An 18,690-nucleotide genomic window follows, 5' to 3' on the forward strand; every position below is an offset into this window, starting at 1 on the left:
TATAACGAACTACAAAATTGTTATTTAGATAAAATATTTCTCTAGCTCTAGTTATGTAAAAAAATCACCCTGTATTCCATATTCATATGGCGACTGCGCCGTTGTCGCCAATTTGTCTGTTCTCCTTGCTGTTGTGCTTGGTGGTGAATATGCCCGGCCTCTCGTCGGAGGGCTCAGTCGCTGGCCAGTATTTGTGGCATCCGCATCCACACGAACCCCAAAAGCGGGAGAGAGGGCTTCGACGCTTCGGGCTCAGACCTACCGCGGGTAAACAATGCCCTGCCCCCGGGCACAGTGTTAATCGAGCAAACTGTCGGGACCCCCAGAGAGATAAAAAAACATTTAGTGTTATAATAGGGATTCATGTGTGACGATTTCCTCGACTAGCCCAGGTTACTGACGAAACATGGAGAAGTCGTTTTCCATAACGCCGTGGAAATACGGTCTGCTAGCCACTTGCATTCTCATAGTGGTAAGTTGAAAAGGCCAAGACCCTACCTCTTCACGTGTGTCTTGCACAACAATCCGGTGATGCGAGAAAAAGCGCCGAAAAAAATCAATAATATGCAAAAAGTGCAAATTTCCCACGAGAGCATGTTTTTGGGCACCGAAAAGCCTTACAAACTACATACAAATCGATATCTTATTTTGGTTTATATTCATGAAAGCATTTACGTACTCGGACGTAATTGCATATATTTCACCGGGCCGCGTTTTGTAATGGACGAACACACTTAGGAAAACATCACAACTAATAATATATTATATTAAATTTTTTCTAAATTCATTTCGTGCCTACGAGGCGACTATTGTCATGCTTTCAAATGTCAAGGAACTCATACAGCCTCTCGTAAATAAATGAATTTATTTTAATCATTTTATCTAATTAATCAAACTGATATTTATGTTTATATAAACATACCTCAAACATACCTTAACTAGACAATGTTATATAAGATAAACATGTATGGCAAAATATGTGAAAAGTATTTTCTATCTTATTATTAATCTATCTATCTTAAACAAGCTTACAAATCTCCAAATAATTATTTTGAAATTCTACAATTTCAGACATGTAATGTATTCTTCTTTTCTTGCGGCGTTGTGACTTGGGGCTCAGCGGTATCACAATCCGGGAGCTATGGGGCTGCTCTGTGTGGAGTTGGGGTCTTTGGAGTGGCATTCCTGGGAATGTACGTGTCCTTAAAGGAGTCACATAAGTATTCCATATACGTAAGGGAATAGAGTTTCTTATTGTCCAACATTATCTAAATAGTTACCTTTTCAGTACTTGATTTGTAGTGGGTTGGTGATATCCGCGCTGGGTGCCTACCTGTTCGTCTTCACGGCGATGCGGACGGAGCTGATGGGCAGGTTCGAGGAGCGCATGCGCCGCCTGTTTGCTGAGAAGACCCACAATGACGACAAGATGCAGCCCGTGCACAGCCTCTTCAGCTGCTGTGGAATGGACGGACCGCAGGACTATCTTAGCACGGAGCATGGAGCCCTGCCCAGCAGCTGTTGCTATGCCTTCGACTGCTCCAATCCCAGTCATGTTTACCAGGAGGGCTGCTCCACCAAAGCAATAACAAACCTAAGGATGCAGGCTGACCTGAACTATTACAGCTGCCTAGCTATTATTTCGCTCGAGGTATGAGTTAATTTCTTTCTAATAAGCATATCCTACATTAAAACCTAATGCCTTGTTTTTGCAGTTCATGGGCCTTTTCACAGCTTACTACATGGGCAAGGCCCGGAAGCATGCCAAAACCAAGGTCAAGGATGAGGAGACCCCCATGAACGATTAAGGGTCGTGGATAACCAGCATTATTGTTGCTAATAAAAGTTAACCAACTTAGCTAATTTGCCATTAGAGAATAAATACTTTCCATATGATAAACAATCAACTCGGCTGTTTCATATCTTTTTCATCGAAATTGGCAGCATTGGCTGAGATCAGAGAGAAATCTTAATCCGAAGAGTGATGGGCAATGTTTATTTCATTATTAAAATTCTGAAATCATTCTCATTTTGGATTCCGATCGGGCTGGTTTGCGTTACCAGTTCTTCTTTTTGATTGCAATTTTTTTCGATTTTTCGACTGAAGGATAAACTGAAAGCTTCAAAATGGGTTGTACCTCTGGTTGTGTAAAGTGTCTCCTTAATATCATCAACACTCTAAATGCTGTAAGTAATTAAGTACTATTAAACCATAATTTTAACATTATAAATAGTAAAATCTATGTATTGGTAAGCTACATATACATTTGAAGTTTAAAAAAAAAGTAATGTTTGCCTTTTACAATCAAGTTTAATTGCCGATTTGACGGCCAACGTGAAAGATATTTTTCATTTGTCAGAAATGGAAACCATTTGGCGGGCTTTTGTGGTTTTCCCCGTGTACTCATTGTGGGTAATTTTAAATTGTTTAATTAGAAAATACTTTATGATGGTCGCACATTTTGAAACATTTCTAAAGTTGCAATGTGTGAGGAATAAAGATAAAATGAATCAAAATTCAATATAAACCTGTTCAAAGCTTGTTTAAAGAATAAATTTCAAAGGCTTTGTTCTCTTTCCAGTTTGCCAAAAAAATGTTCTTTCGATTATAGAGCTGTTTAGAAAAAAAAATGATTTTTGCATTTCATATTTGATACACATTTTTTACTTTCGTCTGAAGCTGCAATTTTAATTCTGAATTTTGATTATTTTTTAAGATACTCTTGTTTTTTTCTTGGTACTTGCAAAGTGTCATTGTCCGGCAGTAATCTTATTTGTTGTTTGCTTTTTAGCTTGTGGGTCTTTCGATGATAGCCATTGCCACGATCGCCCTCTCGAAGGCCCCCCTCCTGTACATCGCATTCCTCTATGGCTTGGGAGGTCTGATCTTCGTCTCGGCTATTTTGGGATGCTGTGGCATCTGCCAGGAGAACGTGTGCCTTACGGTCACGGTGAGTGGGAGGATTCCCTTTACCAACTTCAGGTTAATTAACTGATATTACTTGTTTGCTTATAGTATGCCTTCGTGCTACTGGTTCAGCTGATAATTAGTTTGGTGGGCAGCTTTGGCTTGAACTTTAGCGAAAAGTACATCGAGAAGTTTGCTGCCGAGGAGGTTCAGAGGAAGTGGGAACTGGAACTGGTGGAACCCGGCGCCATGGACACATTTCAACAAGTGGTAAGTGATCTTAGGTTCTAAGTTAGGATATGGATATTTTTTACTAAAGTATGTGTTCCTATTTCTAGTATGAGTGCTGTGGTCGTGGTGGTCCTGACGACTATGTGGACATTGGTCGTACCACCCTTCCCAAAAGCTGTTATCCGCAGGAGGACACCAAGATGCCTCATTTCTTGTCCGGCTGCGTCCAGAAGTCCAGTCAAAGCTTCGTGGTTTTATATAATTATGCCAACGACACTCACTGGGTCTCAGTGGCTATAACTGTGAGTAGAATAAACTAATAAATTTCTACTTAAAGTTGGCTAAATGGTCTAAACTCTTTCAGTCCTTGATGGTGATTGCCGCCTTTTACTTGGTTGGACGCTTCCGAAAGCAGCGCATTCGTTACAGCTATTAAATACTTTTATAGTTTTTTTAACGAATTTTAAGAACGAAATATGGATTTAAATTAAACAAAAAAAATATATTTTTCTTTTCATTCTAAGAAGAGTAAGTACGAATGTAGTTTTCCTAAAAAAATATACCCGGTACTAAATTATTTTGGGTCATCTTGTCGTACATACTCTCTGATAGAGTATTGTAAGCTATAATTGCTTGAGAAGCCTTAAACTTCTCAGCTGTAGGGTTTTCTTACAACAATAAACACTCTGAGCCTTAGCTAATATCTCATTTTGCCGACGCTGGCGTCATTCATTTTCAATCGCCTGACGCAATCAAGTTCAATCAATCTCACCGGTTTGGAAGCGATCGAGGGGCGGAAAAGATGAGTCCCCCCCTCCTAATGGCTCTCACTTCGTGGCTAAACATCTGGCAAACGGCGCTATGTGGAGCTAACTCCCCGGGTCTATTGCTTCTGGTCTCTCGGGCATAACCAGCTCCAGACCCCGGTCTCCACCTCTGGCTCTCCCATGTGGCCCTTGCCTCAATTTTTGTTTGTTTGGCTTCCGAATGACAACAGAGTTTGGTTTTGCTTTTTTTTTTTTTTGCCATGGCCCCTAGACTTTGCTTGTTGTGTTTGCCTATGCTCTCTATCACACAGTCTAACTTCGCTATAAATTTAATTAATGCTGAAATTGAATTTTAATTTCATTCACAGCGATTAGCAGGTTTGTATTAAAATATAATAAGTTTGATTTAATTCTTATTTGGTTTTGTTATTTTATTATAGATTCAAACTGGGTATACTCTCTTATATTATTTAAAGCTCCAGGAGAAGTAAACATTTAAGTTTATTTTCCCAGAATACTGAAAGATAAATACAACAGACGTTGTGTTTATACGAACGATACGAACTCAAACTTGAGTTCGATCTTAATGGTTCTAAAGCCTAAAAATTGTATTAGATTTTATTAAAAGAATTTGTATATTTGGTTGAGTAGATTATTACACTAAATATATTTTTTTAAGCTCTTCAAACGAAAAATGGTTTCCCAATTCAAGCCCCTAAAGGAGTGGTATAACCCTAATTACTTTCTCTTGAAACTTTTAGTTACACTGGAAGCTCCACTGTACTGGTATGGTAATGTGTGTGTGCGTGCGTTGTTTTTGTTTGCTCTAACAAAACGCTGCTAGACGCTGCCGGCTGCCTCGGACCCGCTCGACTCGGATTCCGGGCCAGAGAGTTTTCGGGGCGCTCAGTTCACTCGAGACCGTGGACGCAGCTGCTCCCCAACCGAATCGGCTCCACTCGAAATTCGAAAAAGTTAAGTCGCCGAACGACAAACTGTTGCACGTGCCGCACTATAGTGTTTCGATTGCATTCTCGCTAAAAACCAATCAGTAGAGTGGAAAAAATAGAAGATCAGAACAGACTTACATAATGGGCTGCGCAACGGGAACCATCAAGTACTCCCTCTTCCTCTTCAATGCCTTGTGGGCGGTAAGTTTGAATCTGGAGCATATGGCGCTTCTTGAGATTCGAAATTTATATATACACACATTATAGATACATTTGCGTATCAGCTAATTTGTATTGTTATTAGAAATCGATTGGGAAAGATTCTCGGTTCCGTGTTCCACGTCCACCTGGACAATAGATGATATCATCGTCATCTCCGGTGCGTGCTTGGTTTATGACTACACTTTGCAGATACAACGGCCATTCTGTATCTGTGTGTTAGCGAGCGACTATTGTTAATGGTTTTTGCTCGGCTTTTTGCATTCCTTGGGCTCAAACAGAGCTCTCTGCCTTGGCAGTCAAGCGGGGCAGAGAGTCGGCTCAAATGCGTCATGCATTCGCGTTTTTTTTTATAATACTCGTAGTTAAAAAGCTAAAGCCAGGCCAGAATATGGAAACCGGATTAGTCAGCGATGAGAGCAGCGCTGACAAATTAGCCAAGGCTTACACACGTTAGAAGCTAAACAGGGCCTGAAAAAGGTCCGAAACACATGAGTCTGAATATTAAAGATTTCATTGTATTATATTATATTGCTATTTATAGCAGTTACGCCTCCAATTAAAAATATAACTCTGATAAAACTTACAATATGTTCCAATTGTTGCTGTATACTCCCCTATTAATAATTTTATACTAATCATTTCAGATACTTGGCATTCTTGTGCTTATCTTTGGCGGCCTCAGCTGGGGCGGAATGCCGGATGAGTATGCCATCGGAATCCTGGTTCTGGGTGGTATAATCCTGATTATCTCCATGTTTGGATGCTGCGGCGCTGTTCGCGAGTCATCGCGGATGCTCTGGACGGTTTGTATCTTTCAGATTCGTAACTACTTGTGAGTCAATCGATTAGTAATATGTTAAACCATACTTTCAGTATGTAACTTTGTTGTTGGTCTTGCTGGGCCTGATTGTGGCATTCATCGTCCTGAGTCCATCGGATGTTTTCAAGAAGTATGCCCTGAAGACTGTGGAGGATCACTGGCAGCAGGAGCAAACAAAGCCAGGCGCCATGGATATCATTCAGACAACGGTGAGATCAAGGTTGTATATCTTTCGATACGATCTTGTAAACCTTTCCTTTCTTTTCCTTTTTAGTACTCTTGCTGTGGTCGCAATAGTGCCCAAGATTATCTGGAGATCCCCTACTACAATAAGACTGTGCCGAGTAGCTGTTGCAAGGATAACAACTGTGTGAATCCATTGAATCTCTACGTTTCCGGCTGTCTTGTCAAGGTGGAGGAGGCCTTTGCCGATGAGGCCACCACGTCGCGTTACTTGGAATGGGGTCTGCTTGGATTCGATGTGGGTTCCACTAGTTTCATGGCTTTTAAAACGCACTTGCTAACGTGTGTCTATCTATTACAGGTTGTCATCCTCCTGCTGGCCATTATCTTGGCCATACATTACCAAAATCGCCGGCGACGCTACAACTATTAGTACCTAATTACCACCTAGGAACCCAATCCTATGTCCCACACCCCTATAACCTTTATCATTTGTAAGCGTCACCAATGTACCTTGCTTTTAGATCCGCCATATACCGCGTCACGCGAGTGTCCGGCGGATACTTGCCAAGCAACCGAAGAAGTCTTTGATGTGTATGTACTTAAATATATTACTGTGTATGTAGAAAGTCTTACATGCACTGAAACTAATTATTACCCGCATTTTTTTCGACTTTACTCTTGTATAATAGGCATTTCTCTCAGTGTAGGAGTTGACCATTCAAAAACACTTCAAATCAATTGAGCAAACCAAAGGCTTGCGGTCTTTTGTGTGCATAACAGCATAAAAAGTTGACACCCAAAGCCAGACTTAAAAATAACAAAGCCCCAAAATGCCTCCCATATGTATGTATGTCCAGAAGCATATACATATAGATACGTAGATATGTGTGTAGGTGGAGGGAGAGCGTGGGGGAAGTGCTCGACCCCAGACATAACAACCATAAACAAACTCGAAAACAAAACTGTTTTTTGGGAAGAGGAGGTGGTTCGGTCTGGGCCGGAGAGAGAGCTTGACTTTGAATGGAGGATGAGTAATCATTGAAAAAAGCCATTCAGTCTCGGGGACTAAGAGGGAGTCGGTTATATTAAGAGAGTTTCCGATTTTGTCACCAAAAACCAGCTGCAACGTTTGAGTTTCCAATAATGTAAACAAATTTTATTAATTGCCTGAGGGCATCAAATTAATTCGATCTTCCAATTCGAGTTCATTTCTCGGATGGGGCATTGAGTGCATATGACGTCATGGCTTGGAGCGCTGACCTAAGTGCACTTCCTCTCACTCTGGCCCACCGCCCACCACCCGCATGCCCGGCCGTTAGTGCGTTCACTCTCTCTCGCCCACCCGCTCTCTCCGGGTTTATTTTGATTGTGGTGGTGGTGGTGGTGGGGCAGACGGGGCAAGTCCGGGGGAAAACAGAACAACAAAACTTTTCCCGCGTTCAGTTCAGCTGCGAACGCAGAACGTGCCAGACCCCAAAGTTCAGTCAAGACTCGAGAGCGGAAATCCTGGGCAAACGCTTACGGAAATTTATTTCGCTGTAAATTCAAATCCGGCGATACGAAAACACACGTAAATAAACATCATCAGACGCGAGAAGTCAAAGGTTAATAGACTTCTTTTTCTTTTTTTTTTATTGGAAAAATATTTTGAAAAGCGTATTTATGAGATTTTATGGTATTGTGTGCATGTTGCAGGTCTAGAAAGATGGGTTGTGCCACCACCAGCGTAAAGATCACCTCGATCGCTCTCAATGCCATTTTAGGGGTAAGTAAGCCTCCGTGTTTGGTTAACTAATTAGTGATAATCCACAACCTCATCGAGAATGTAGAATATCCATAATCCGAATTAGCTTGATTTCGGGCAAGGAAATTAGCATGATGTCATGTGGAACGGGTGCACAAGTGAGCGCACTTCAAAAAAGCCTCTAAAAGTATTATTTTTGAAAAATTATATTCGGCGAAAAAGACAAGAGCTCCCCAGCCAAAAAGTTGTGTGTTTTGAAAATATTTCATTCGCCTCGAATGTTTTCAGCTGGTCGTGTGTGTATTTTTAAGCAGTTTCTGTCATTTGTCAGTCTCGGACCCACCTGAGATAGACCGCCTGGCCTCAAGGTGGCCAATAGCCCACCCCCTGGGCCCCATCCATCCATACATCCATCCATCCATCCAGTTTGTTTGGTTGCCATGGCAAACATGTTTACGTTTTCGTTTATTCCCTGCTGTCCGACTTTTGCCTGAGCCTGCAATTGCTCTAATATCCACTCCCCCAGGATGATGTCATTCTATTTCCCACCAATATTCGCACTCGGGTTTACACTCTGACCCATATACCAAATCGAATCACTAGAACCCCCCAGGACGGGGTGAGCCGCCGCCAGAAAGTAGGCCAAAACAAGGGTGCTTTGTCAACCCCCAATGGATGAAGGGCCCAAGGAGGGGCCCCGAATATATGACATTATCACGGCTCAGTCAAGCGAACTTCCCCAAACCGATGAATGGCGCCGTGCTTCACTCTGTGGAGGCCGTTAATTGCCTCACAAATGAATTGCAATTGCCCTCGTAATTGCAATGAAAACCATATCACACTGTACAGTCAATATTCTTTGACTCATTATATTTTCTGGCATTATAACATACATATCCGACATAAATATTACAGCATATATCTATATTATTTTATTTTTTTTAATATTGTGATACTTAACTTGAATTATAAAAAATGAATTTTTTACTGTAGTGCATCTAATTATAAAGTGTGGGAATGTTAATTATACATATACAAGTATCTGCATATATTTTTGGATCTAGATATATCTGTCCATACGAATACTTGTATTTATAATCGTCTGTGTGCATCAGTAATAGATTTTTTAGGCGCCAGAGTGCAAAGAGCTGTCGTATTCTAATATAATTTAATAAAAAAATTGTATCCACTTTTTTAGTTTCTGGCTCTGGGTGCTATAGGATGGATTGCATATAATGCCGATGTGGAGACCAAGGCGTTCGTCATAACTGCCTACATAACCTGCTCCATTATCCTGATCTTTGCCATTCTGGGAATCTATGCAGCTGTCCGGGAATCCGTGGCTTTGGCCTCAGCAGTAAGTGGCTTTGGGTGGATAATGCCAAACACGATATTAAACTTCCTTTCCCCTGCAGAGTGCCGTGTTCCTACTTATCCTGGCCATTCCCCAAATCGTGAGCACATGTCTGGTACTGCATCAATATGACGTGAAGAGTGGACAAGAGGCAGTTGAGCTGGCGTGGCAGGCCAACAATATGGATGCACTGCAGCAGAAACACGAGTGCTGCGGGAAGAGCAGCGCCCAAGACTATATTCATCTCAGCCAGCTGATCCCGCCCAGCTGCTACCTCGATCTCCAGCAGACTCCCGACCATCTATTCTTGGATGGATGTATTGAGAAGCTGCAGAGCTTCTACGAGAGCGACAAGAGGCGCTTCATCATCGTTTCCTGGGTCCTAGTGGCCTTTGAGGTGGGTCTCCCTTATGTGGGAATAAGTATGTTTTAATAATGTTTTAATCTTCTACCTTTTAGCTAATTTGCTGTGCCCTGGCCGTCTTTCTGGCCATTAGTTTTAAGAACAAGCAGCGGCGCATGGAGTTCTAGGTTAACTGCCACCATGACCTGATCCCATGGTACAAAGGGAGCTCGGAATAAAGGTCTCGCTAGTTTTTCTCGCTTCGACATTTCATAACCAAACGAATGGACAGTCATAACTTATTCACTTCTGTCATAAACCTACCTGTAATTAGAGTAAATAAATTTATTGTAGTTTCAATTACCCCTTATAATTATCGAAATAAATGTGCGAGATGTTTGTTTTCACATCTTTCGCCACTTGTCAGTTTGTTTGTTTTCTTAACAAGATCGAAATATTAAGCATGCGCCTGAAAGCTTTCAGAGCCAAAAAGTTTTAGCCAATTTACGGCTTTGGGCCAACGACTTGTTGCTTTTGATGTCGAGTGGAATTTTTAAAAAGTTTTTTTTTTCACTTTTATCGGTTGAATAAAAGACTTTTGTTATACTTTTCCCAAAAACAGGACTCTTTTATTTATTTACCTTGCAAAACCGTAAAAGTATGCCATACATTTTTTGCTTAACGAATATATCTCATACGCACTGTTGTCCAAACATAGATTTGGGAATTAAATTAATAAAATTTTGAATAAAATTAACATAATATTATTAAAAAAAAAAAAAAATGATATTTTGGTAAAGCTTGTGTTTCCTAGCCTTCAGATAAGCTTTTCTATTCTTACTTTTTCTAACATTATTATTTCTATATCTCATTAATTGGTCAGCTAATAAAGAACACGACACGCGTATACGTTTTTTTGTCAAAATTAAAAACAATTGAAAAGCTGACCTAAAGCCATGGAATGTTTTACGCATTTTATTTAGACAATCTCCTACCGATGATTTTGGAAGGCATTTTCATTTTGTAAAGAATAAAATATTAATAAAATATATTTGTTTTTGACTAGAGTCTCAAAACAAATTGTAAAAAAATCGAATGAATTATTTTTATTAGTTTATTAAAAAAAATATTTTAAAAACTATAATATTGGGGAGAGATTCGGCCAGAGTTGCTAGAATTTTAGCCAAAAATGTAGCTTTGTTTATTTTAGCACGCACTACGCCGCGCCAATGACCTAATGGTTCATATACACTGGCCATGTCCTTAGCCTGCGGTTTGCGGTTTAGAACCTGGAAGATCTATTAAAATACTACATCTCCATTTATTACAAATGAGATTAGTTTTTGATCTTTTAAAATTTTAAATCCAGTACAAAACTTTATAAAAAAAATCCAAGTATTCATATGTATATTTAAGAGTATTTAAGCATCGATACTCCCCGACGAGGATGGTTCGCGTCTGTTCTTATCATTTTTTATAAGAGGGGAAACAGCAGAGAAATAGGAAATTCTTTCGCACAAGTTTAGTTCACGGTCAGACACCGAGGTGACCACACCTAATATTTAGGCAAAAGAAAATTTTAAAAGAACTCTGTTGGAAATAATATTATCTATAACACAGAAAAAAGCTAGCATGGGTTCCGCCACAAAAGTTATAAAAAACTCCTTCATCGCAACAAATTCGTTATTAGCGGTAAGTTATACTAGGACAACATAATACTTCAAGTCAAATTCCTTTGCTGAAATATGTTCAAATTATGAAAATGCCGAATATATGTGTGTAAGAGCCATATTTTTCGAACTAAAGCATATTTTACCGAATATGAATATGTATTCTATTTAAACTTTTCTTAATTTTAGCTCTTGGCTGCGGTCTACTTGATCTGTTGTGCTAATATGATTCCGGTCCAAGGAGTAAACTATCTCTCGGGATCAATCATCTTATTTTTTTCCCTCCTAAATATCAGTGCAGCCGTCCGAGAGTCAGTGATTCTTTGCACATTGGTAAGAGTACAGCGGTTCAGGCGGTATTGATTCTTAACTAATCCTTAATTCTTAGAGCGCAATATTCCTTCTATTTCCATTTGTTCTACAAATTTTCGGGATCAACCAAATATCAAATAGTTTTGCAGCCGGTAAAATAACAGAGGAGTTTGTAGAATCATTCTACAAAGAACACAACTGCTGTTGGCTAAACAGTCCAAATGCCCCAAGAAGTTGTGTTACCAATCCAGGGGATCCTTTCAAGGATGGATGTCGCAACAAAATTGAGAGTACCAGGCTAACTCTGATGGGACTCGGCGGGATTTTGGTTGTTTTTGTGGTAGGTATTAACATTTAAAGTTGAAAGTGCTTGATAAGAAGATTTAAACTTGTATTTCAGTTACATAGCTTCGTCCTGGCCATCATTTTGGCGCGTTCTTTTGGTAAAAAGGATGCTAAAAAGACAAAAGTTGGACGCGATTATACGGTCAACCCCATTTAAAAGCCCAATAACCCACGAAATGTTTGCAAAAGATTTACATACATATAAGGCGAATACAAAAATACTACTAAATTTAAAAAACTCAAAGATTGTTAATAAGAATACAAGAATATTGTATTCTTAAGTTATTTTAATTTGTTTTATGATTACATAATGGTGGATTGTGTAAGGGAAATTAACAGATACTTGGTTCATACTATTTTTTTTATACATTTTCTGGAGAGTCCCCTTCACAATTGGAGAAGCCATGGGAGGGACAATATGACACACGCCAAAGGCTATATCTATACCAATTTTTACCCGATCCTTTAGCGGAGAACCTAGATCAATTCTTCATCAATCTGCTTCAAAACCTAAGAAAAAATTATTTTTTCAATTTTTTGTCAAATTTTCTGGAGTGTCCCCTCAAAAATTGGGAAATGCATGAGGGGGCCTATATGCCGAACGGAAAAGGCTATATCTTTGCCAATTTGTATCCGATCCTTAAGCGGAGTACCTTAATCGTTTTGTAGATTAATTCTTCATCAATCTGCTTCAAAACCTAAGAACAAATTATTTTTTCAATTTTTTGTCAAATTGTCTGGGGTGTCCCCTTCAAAAGTTGGAAAATGCATGAGGGGGCCTGTATGCCGCACGGAAAAGGCTATATCTTTGCCAATTTGTATCCGATCCTTAAGTGGAATACCTTAATCGATTTGTAGATCAATTCTTTATCAATCTGCTTCAAAACCTAAGAACAAATTATTTTTTCAATTTTTTGTCAAATTGTCTGGGGTGTCCCCTTCAAAAGTTGGAAAATGCATGAGGGGGCCTGTATGCCGCACGGAAAAGGCTATATCTTTGCCAATTTGTATCCGATCCTTAAGTGGAATACCTTAATCGTTTTGTAGGTCAATTCGTCATCAATCTGCATCAAAACCTAAGAACAAATTATTTTTTCAATTTTTTGTCAAATTTTCTGGGGTGTCCCCTTCAAAAGTTGGAAAATGCATGAGGGGGCCTGTATGCCGCACGGAAAAGGCTATATCTTTGCCAATTTGTATCCGATCCTTAAGTGGAATACTTTAATCGATTTTTAGATCAATTCTTTATCAATCTGCTTCAAAATCTAAGAACAAATTATTTTTTCAATTTTTTGTCAAATTTTCTGGGGTGTTCCCTTTAAAAATAGGGAAATGCATGAGGGGGCCTACATGCCGCACGGAAAAGGCTATATCTTTGCCAATTTGTATCCGATCCTTAAGCGGAGTACCTTAATCGATTTGTAGATTAATTCTTCATCAATCTGCTTCAAAACCTAAGAAAAAATTATTTTTTCAATTTTTTGTCAAATTTTCTGTGGTGTCCCCTCAAAAATTGGGAAATGCATGAGGGGGCCTATATGCCGAACGGAAAAGGCTATATCTTTGCCAATTTGTATCCGATCCTTAAGCGGAGTACCTTAATCGTTTTGTAGATTAATTCTTCATCAATCTGCTTCAAAACCTAAGAACAAATTATTTTTTCAATTTTTTGTCAAATTGTCTGGGGTGTCCCCTTCAAAAGTTGGAAAATGCATGAGGGGGCCTGTATGCCGAACGGAAAAGGCTATATCTTTGCCAATTTGTATCCGATCCTTAAGTGGAATACCTTAATCGATTTGTAGATCAATTCTTTATCAATCTGCTTCAAAACCTAAGAACAAATTATTTTTTCAATTTTTTGTCAAATTGTCTGGGGTGTCCCCTTCAAAAGTTGGAAAATGCATGAGGGGGCCTATACGCCGCACGGAAAAGGCTATATCTTTGCCAATTTGTATCCGATCCTTAAGCGGAGTACCTTGATCGTTTTGTAGGTCAATTCGTCATCAATCTGCATCAAAACCTAAGAACAAATTATTTTTTCAATTTTTTGTCAAATTTTCTGGGGTGTCCCCTTCAAAAGTTGGAAAATGCATGAGGGGGCCTGTATGCCGCACGGAAAAGGCTATATCTTTGCCAATTTGTATCCGATCCTTAAGTGGAATACTTTAATCGATTTGTAGATCAATTCTTTATCAATCTGCTTCAAAATCTAAGAACAAATTATTTTTTCAATTTTTTGTCAAATTTTCTGGGGTGTTCCCTTTAAAAATAGGGAAATGCATGAGGGGGCCTACATGCCGCACGGAAAAGGCTATATCTTTGCCAATTTGTATCCGATCCTTAAGCGGAGTACCTTAATCGATTTGTAGATTAATTCTTCATCAATCTGCTTCAAAACCTAAGAAAAAATTATTTTTTCAATTTTTTGTCAAATTTTCTGTGGTGTCCCCTCAAAAATTGGGAAATGCATGAGGGGGCCTATATGCCGAACGGAAAAGGCTATATCTTTGCCAATTTGTATCCGATCCTTAAGCGGAGTACCTTAATCGTTTTGTAGATTAATTCTTCATCAATCTGCTTCAAAACCTAAGAACAAATTATTTTTTCAATTTTTTGTCAAATTGTCTGGGGTGTCCCCTTCAAAAGTTGGAAAATGCATGAGGGGGCCTGTATGCCGCACGGAAAAGGCTATATCTTTGCCAATTTGTATCCGATCCTTAAGTGGAATACCTTAATCGATTTGTAGATCAATTCTTTATCAATCTGCTTCAAAACCTAAGAACAAATTATTTTTTCAATTTTTTGTCAAATTGTCTGGGGTGTCCCCTTCAAAAGTTGGAAAATGCATGAGGGGGCCTGTATGCCGCACGGAAAAGGCTATATCTTTGCCAATTTGTATCCGATCCTTAAGTGGAATACCTTAATCGTTTTGTAGGTCAATTCGTCATCAATCTGCATCAAAACCTAAGAACAAATTATTTTTTCAATTTTTTGTCAAATTTTCTGGGGTGTCCCCTTCAAAAGTTGGAAAATGCATGAGGGGGCCTGTATGCCGCACGGAAAAGGCTATATCTTTGCCAATTTGTATCCGATCCTTAAGTGGAATACTTTAATCGATTTTTAGATCAATTCTTTATCAATCTGCTTCAAAATCTAAGAACAAATTATTTTTTCAATTTTTTGTCAAATTTTCTGGGGTGTTCCCTTTAAAAATAGGGAAATGCATGAGGGGGCCTACATGCCGCACGGAAAAGGCTATATCTTTGCCAATTTGTATCCGATCCTTAAGCGGAGTACCTTAATCGATTTGTAGATTAATTCTTCATCAATCTGCTTCAAAACCTAAGAAAAAATTATTTTTTCAATTTTTTGTCAAATTTTCTGTGGTGTCCCCTCAAAAATTGGGAAATGCATGAGGGGGCCTATATGCCGAACGGAAAAGGCTATATCTTTGCCAATTTGTATCCGATCCTTAAGCGGAGTACCTTAATCGTTTTGTAGATTAATTCTTCATCAATCTGCTTCAAAACCTAAGAACAAATTATTTTTTCAATTTTTTGTCAAATTGTCTGGGGTGTCCCCTTCAAAAGTTGGAAAATGCATGAGGGGGCCTGTATGCCGAACGGAAAAGGCTATATCTTTGCCAATTTGTATCCGATCCTTAAGTGGAATACCTTAATCGATTTGTAGATCAATTCTTTATCAATCTGCTTCAAAACCTAAGAACAAATTATTTTTTCAATTTTTTGTCAAATTGTCTGGGGTGTCCCCTCAAAAATTGGGAAATGCATGAGGGGGCCTACATGCCGCACGGAAAAGGCTATATCTTTGCCAATTTGTATCCGATCCTTAAGCGGAGTACCTTAATCGATTTGTAGATTAATTCTTCATCAATCTGCATCAAAACCTAAGAACAAATTATTTTTTCAATTTTTTGTCAAATTTTCTGGGGTGTCCCCTTCAAAAGTTGGAAAATGCATGAGGGGGCCTGTATGCCGCACGGAAAAGGCTATATCTTTGCCAATTTGTATCCGATCCTTAAGCGGAGTACCTTAATCGATTTGTAGATTGTTTCTTCATCAATCTGCTTCAAAACCTAAGAAAAAATTATTTTTTCAATTTTTTGTCAAATTTTCTGGGGTGTCCCCTCAAAAATTGGGAAATGCATGAGGGGGCCTATACGCCGCACGGAAAAGGCTATATCTTTGCCAATTTGTATCCGATCCTTAAGCGGAGTACCTTGATCGTTTTGTAGGTCAATTCGTCATCAATCTGCATCAAAACCTAAGAACAAATTATTTTTTCAATTTTTTGTCAAATTTTCTGGGGTGTCCCCTCAAAAATTGGGAAATGCATCAGGGGGCCTATATGCCGCACGGAAAAGGCTATATCTTTGCCAATTTGTATCCGATCCTTAAGTGGAATACCTTAATCGATTTGTAGATCAATTCTTCATCAATCTGCTTCAAAACCTAAGAACAAATTTTTTTCAATTTTTTGTCAAATTTTCTGTGGTGTCCCCTCAAAAATTGGAAAATGCATGAGGGGGCCTATATGCCGAACGGAAAAGGCTATATCTTAGCCAATTTGTATCCGATTTTTAAGCGGAGTACCTTTATCGATTTGTACATCATTTCTCCATCATTCTACGTCGAATCATACAAGCCAAATATTCGATTTTTTGTCATTTTTTTGGGAGAGTTAAAAAAATGGTTCCTAATGTCACTGATACTTGTTTGTAGATTTGAATAATGTGGGAAAAGGTTATCAAAGAGAAAACTAAGCGTTGTTTTTTCTGGAATCTGCTGCACATATTTCATGCCAAAATTCAAATAATAAGAATACTTTCCCTATTGCTGGCCTTTCTTTCAAGTTTCGTTTGAAAATATAAGCAGAATGAGAAGCAGAAATCTTGAGCAAAATGGTAGCAAAAACAGAAACCTAAACAAATTCTATTGCGAAAACTGCGAATAATATATATGTATATATATACGTGTGGAGAAAATGTTGCGAAAAAATGGGCAGAGAATGTGCCATCAGCTGTATCACTATACACTTTGTACAATTCAGAAGGTACATTAGATTTTCCCATGAGGCTAACCACGTATTAAAGTTGACATCTCCAGATCTAAAAGTTTGGGCATTCTTGACAAGTTTTAACAATTGATTCATTATAGTTCTATGTGATCTGTTCTCTTTCTGAGTATTTCTTTAATTATTATTTTCAGGGGTATTTATACATCGGCTTTGTGCGACTTCACATTTTCTTGTTTCTTTTAATTTTTTTGAATGGAATCAGTTCTTATGAGGACGCAGAGAGTGCCACACCTAAAAGTTAGCTCTGTTGAAAATCATAATCAAAGGAAAAATATATAAAATATATCAAAACATTGCGGATAATTAACAATTATGGGTTGTACCAACAAAGTCATCAAGATCTCCTTCATCACTCTGAGCTGCATTTTCGCCGTAAGTTACAATGACTTACAAATAATAAGTCTGGGCTTAGACTCTAGTACTTAGTGGTCAAGTGACGCCATACAAATACATATATTTGTTTTCTCTCTATGTACTTTTTGGAATAAAAAACTTAATTTATTGGCATATGTGTGCGTGTGGTTTTTATAAGTCCGCTTGGATGAGGAGACACTCTGGGCGCGCTCTTTTTCAGCCACATAAGTGACATCACTTTAAGCCTTTATATATATGTACATAATTTCACTCCAGAATAAATTCTTTTAATTGTTAATTTTTTTTAATCTCCCTTTCAGCTTTTCATATTATACGGCTTGATCTATTCCATTCAGAATGAGTTTAAGGTGGGAATAATACTCTTTTTTGCTTTCCTTCTGGTATTTCCTCCGCTGAACATCTATGGAGCTCTCCGGGAATCGTGGATCATATGCGGATTGGTGAGGCCCTTTTACTAGCCATTAAATATACTAACTTCTTTTATTTCTAGTTCGCCACGATATATTTTATTCCACTAGTTATGGAAATTATCGACTGTGGAAATATGCCGAAATGGTTTACCGGCGAGGAAAATGAGGACTCAGAATATGAGAATCAAGAATTGATCATTCAAGCTTTGGTTTTCGTTGGGATTCAGGTACGTATTGACTCGAAGAACTGTTGGTAAAAGAGTTAAAATATTTTGCATTTCAGGTTATTTACTTTGGGCTGGCAGTCTACCTTACATATGTTTTTTGGAAAAAACGCGCAGCTGCCAATATTAAAATAATATTACTATATGAAATCATTGTTAATAAATTTCCTCATTTATTATGCCTCTTAAAAATAAGACTCCAATGTCGAGCTTGTTGATCATCTCTTTGGTTGGAATGTATGGCAAAATTTAATATGTTTCTAATTGACATCTAATTTATGAAAGAAAGAAGAAATTTGTCATTGTTATCGACTTTATAATACCCATTACTATTTGAGAATCTCTTTTATAAAATTAAAATATTAATTATAAAGAAAATTGAACACAAATGTGAATGCTTGGCATTATTTCAAGTCCTTGTTATGCCAGTTTAAAATATTACGCATACGCCGTAGGGACCCAGCTTGTTGCTCGTTTCTTGAAGGTGGGAATGTCGATTCTGGTAGATGTCCTTTCATGTCCTATACCAGAATATAGTTTATGAATGAAAGCTTTTGTATTATACCAATGTTTGTTGTCTCCCCCTCCATACCACATTTCTAATAAACTGAAATGCGAAGAGAGCTTTCGTGCTGTTCTGACATCATACCACCCACAACATACATTGATACGAATACACTCGAAGCAAAAAGCTTGCCTTATACAACAACATACATTCTTCTTAATTTTGAT

The 18,690-nt window shown here is 38.5% G+C and overlaps 4 protein-coding genes and 1 long non-coding RNA gene across 6 annotated transcripts; all 5 read left to right on the top strand.

Moving 5' to 3' along the window:
* Positions 1-189: 189 nt before the first annotated feature.
* Tsp42Ej (Tetraspanin 42Ej) lies at positions 190-1,907 on the top strand. The gene is made up of 4 exons (XM_017237886.3): positions 190-472; positions 1,072-1,233; positions 1,289-1,651; positions 1,716-1,907. The coding sequence occupies exons 1-4, from the start codon at positions 407-409 to the stop codon at positions 1,806-1,808; spliced, it is 684 nt and encodes a 227-aa protein (XP_017093375.1). The 5' UTR covers positions 190-406; the 3' UTR covers positions 1,809-1,907.
* Positions 1,908-2,017: 110 nt separating this feature from the next.
* On the top strand, positions 2,018-3,621 carry Tsp42Ek (Tetraspanin 42Ek). The gene is made up of 5 exons (XM_017237887.3): positions 2,018-2,187; positions 2,793-2,951; positions 3,017-3,178; positions 3,247-3,441; positions 3,504-3,621. The coding sequence occupies exons 1-5, from the start codon at positions 2,128-2,130 to the stop codon at positions 3,573-3,575; spliced, it is 648 nt and encodes a 215-aa protein (XP_017093376.1). The 5' UTR covers positions 2,018-2,127; the 3' UTR covers positions 3,576-3,621.
* Positions 3,622-4,810: 1,189 nt separating this feature from the next.
* On the top strand, positions 4,811-6,732 carry Tsp42El (Tetraspanin 42El). Its single transcript, XM_017237881.3, has 5 exons — positions 4,811-5,057; positions 5,723-5,881; positions 5,952-6,107; positions 6,173-6,379; positions 6,443-6,732. Exons 1-5 carry the CDS (start codon positions 4,998-5,000, stop codon positions 6,512-6,514), a joined length of 654 nt encoding a protein of 217 aa, XP_017093370.2. The 5' UTR covers positions 4,811-4,997; the 3' UTR covers positions 6,515-6,732.
* A 779-nt stretch (positions 6,733-7,511) lies between these two features.
* lbm (late bloomer) lies at positions 7,512-9,951 on the top strand. Of its 2 annotated transcripts, XM_017237870.3 has the most exons (5): positions 7,512-7,688; positions 7,780-7,849; positions 9,027-9,185; positions 9,244-9,579; positions 9,642-9,951. In XM_017237870.3, exons 2-5 carry the CDS (start codon positions 7,790-7,792, stop codon positions 9,711-9,713), a joined length of 627 nt encoding a protein of 208 aa, XP_017093359.1. In that variant the 5' UTR covers positions 7,512-7,688; positions 7,780-7,789; the 3' UTR covers positions 9,714-9,951. The 2 variants fall into 2 exon arrangements, with proteins under 2 accessions (XP_017093359.1, XP_070135180.1); XM_070279079.1 differs by lacking the exons at positions 7,512-7,688; positions 7,780-7,849 and having other exon boundaries at positions 9,032-9,185; positions 9,246-9,579.
* Positions 9,952-11,393: 1,442 nt separating this feature from the next.
* LOC122321278 (uncharacterized) lies at positions 11,394-12,052 on the top strand. The gene is made up of 3 exons (XR_011442252.1): positions 11,394-11,528; positions 11,584-11,847; positions 11,908-12,052. It is a non-coding gene; the product is annotated as an uncharacterized lncRNA (long non-coding RNA).
* Positions 12,053-18,690: the final 6,638 nt, after the last annotated feature.

Source organism: Drosophila bipectinata, chromosome 2R, assembly GCF_030179905.1.
Source record: "Drosophila bipectinata strain 14024-0381.07 chromosome 2R, DbipHiC1v2, whole genome shotgun sequence".
Classification (NCBI taxonomy): domain Eukaryota; kingdom Metazoa; phylum Arthropoda; class Insecta; order Diptera; family Drosophilidae; genus Drosophila; species Drosophila bipectinata.

Coding starts and splice junctions, on each gene's coding strand:
- Tsp42Ej (XM_017237886.3), top strand. CDS start 407: ATGGAGAAGTCGTTTTCCATAACGCCGTGGAAATACGGTCTGCTAGCC. Junction 473..1,071: donor CCACTTGCATTCTCATAGTG/GTAAGTTGAAAA, acceptor CTACAATTTCAG/ACATGTAATGTATTCTTCTT. Junction 1,234..1,288: donor CACATAAGTATTCCATATAC/GTAAGGGAATAG, acceptor TTACCTTTTCAG/TACTTGATTTGTAGTGGGTT.
- Tsp42Ek (XM_017237887.3), top strand. CDS start 2,128: ATGGGTTGTACCTCTGGTTGTGTAAAGTGTCTCCTTAATATCATCAAC. Junction 2,952..3,016: donor ACGTGTGCCTTACGGTCACG/GTGAGTGGGAGG, acceptor GTTTGCTTATAG/TATGCCTTCGTGCTACTGGT. Junction 3,442..3,503: donor GGGTCTCAGTGGCTATAACT/GTGAGTAGAATA, acceptor AAACTCTTTCAG/TCCTTGATGGTGATTGCCGC.
- Tsp42El (XM_017237881.3), top strand. CDS start 4,998: ATGGGCTGCGCAACGGGAACCATCAAGTACTCCCTCTTCCTCTTCAAT. Junction 5,882..5,951: donor CATCGCGGATGCTCTGGACG/GTTTGTATCTTT, acceptor CCATACTTTCAG/TATGTAACTTTGTTGTTGGT. Junction 6,108..6,172: donor TGGATATCATTCAGACAACG/GTGAGATCAAGG, acceptor TTTCCTTTTTAG/TACTCTTGCTGTGGTCGCAA.
- lbm (XM_017237870.3), top strand. CDS start 7,790: ATGGGTTGTGCCACCACCAGCGTAAAGATCACCTCGATCGCTCTCAAT. Junction 9,186..9,243: donor CCGTGGCTTTGGCCTCAGCA/GTAAGTGGCTTT, acceptor TTTCCCCTGCAG/AGTGCCGTGTTCCTACTTAT. Junction 9,580..9,641: donor GGGTCCTAGTGGCCTTTGAG/GTGGGTCTCCCT, acceptor TCTACCTTTTAG/CTAATTTGCTGTGCCCTGGC.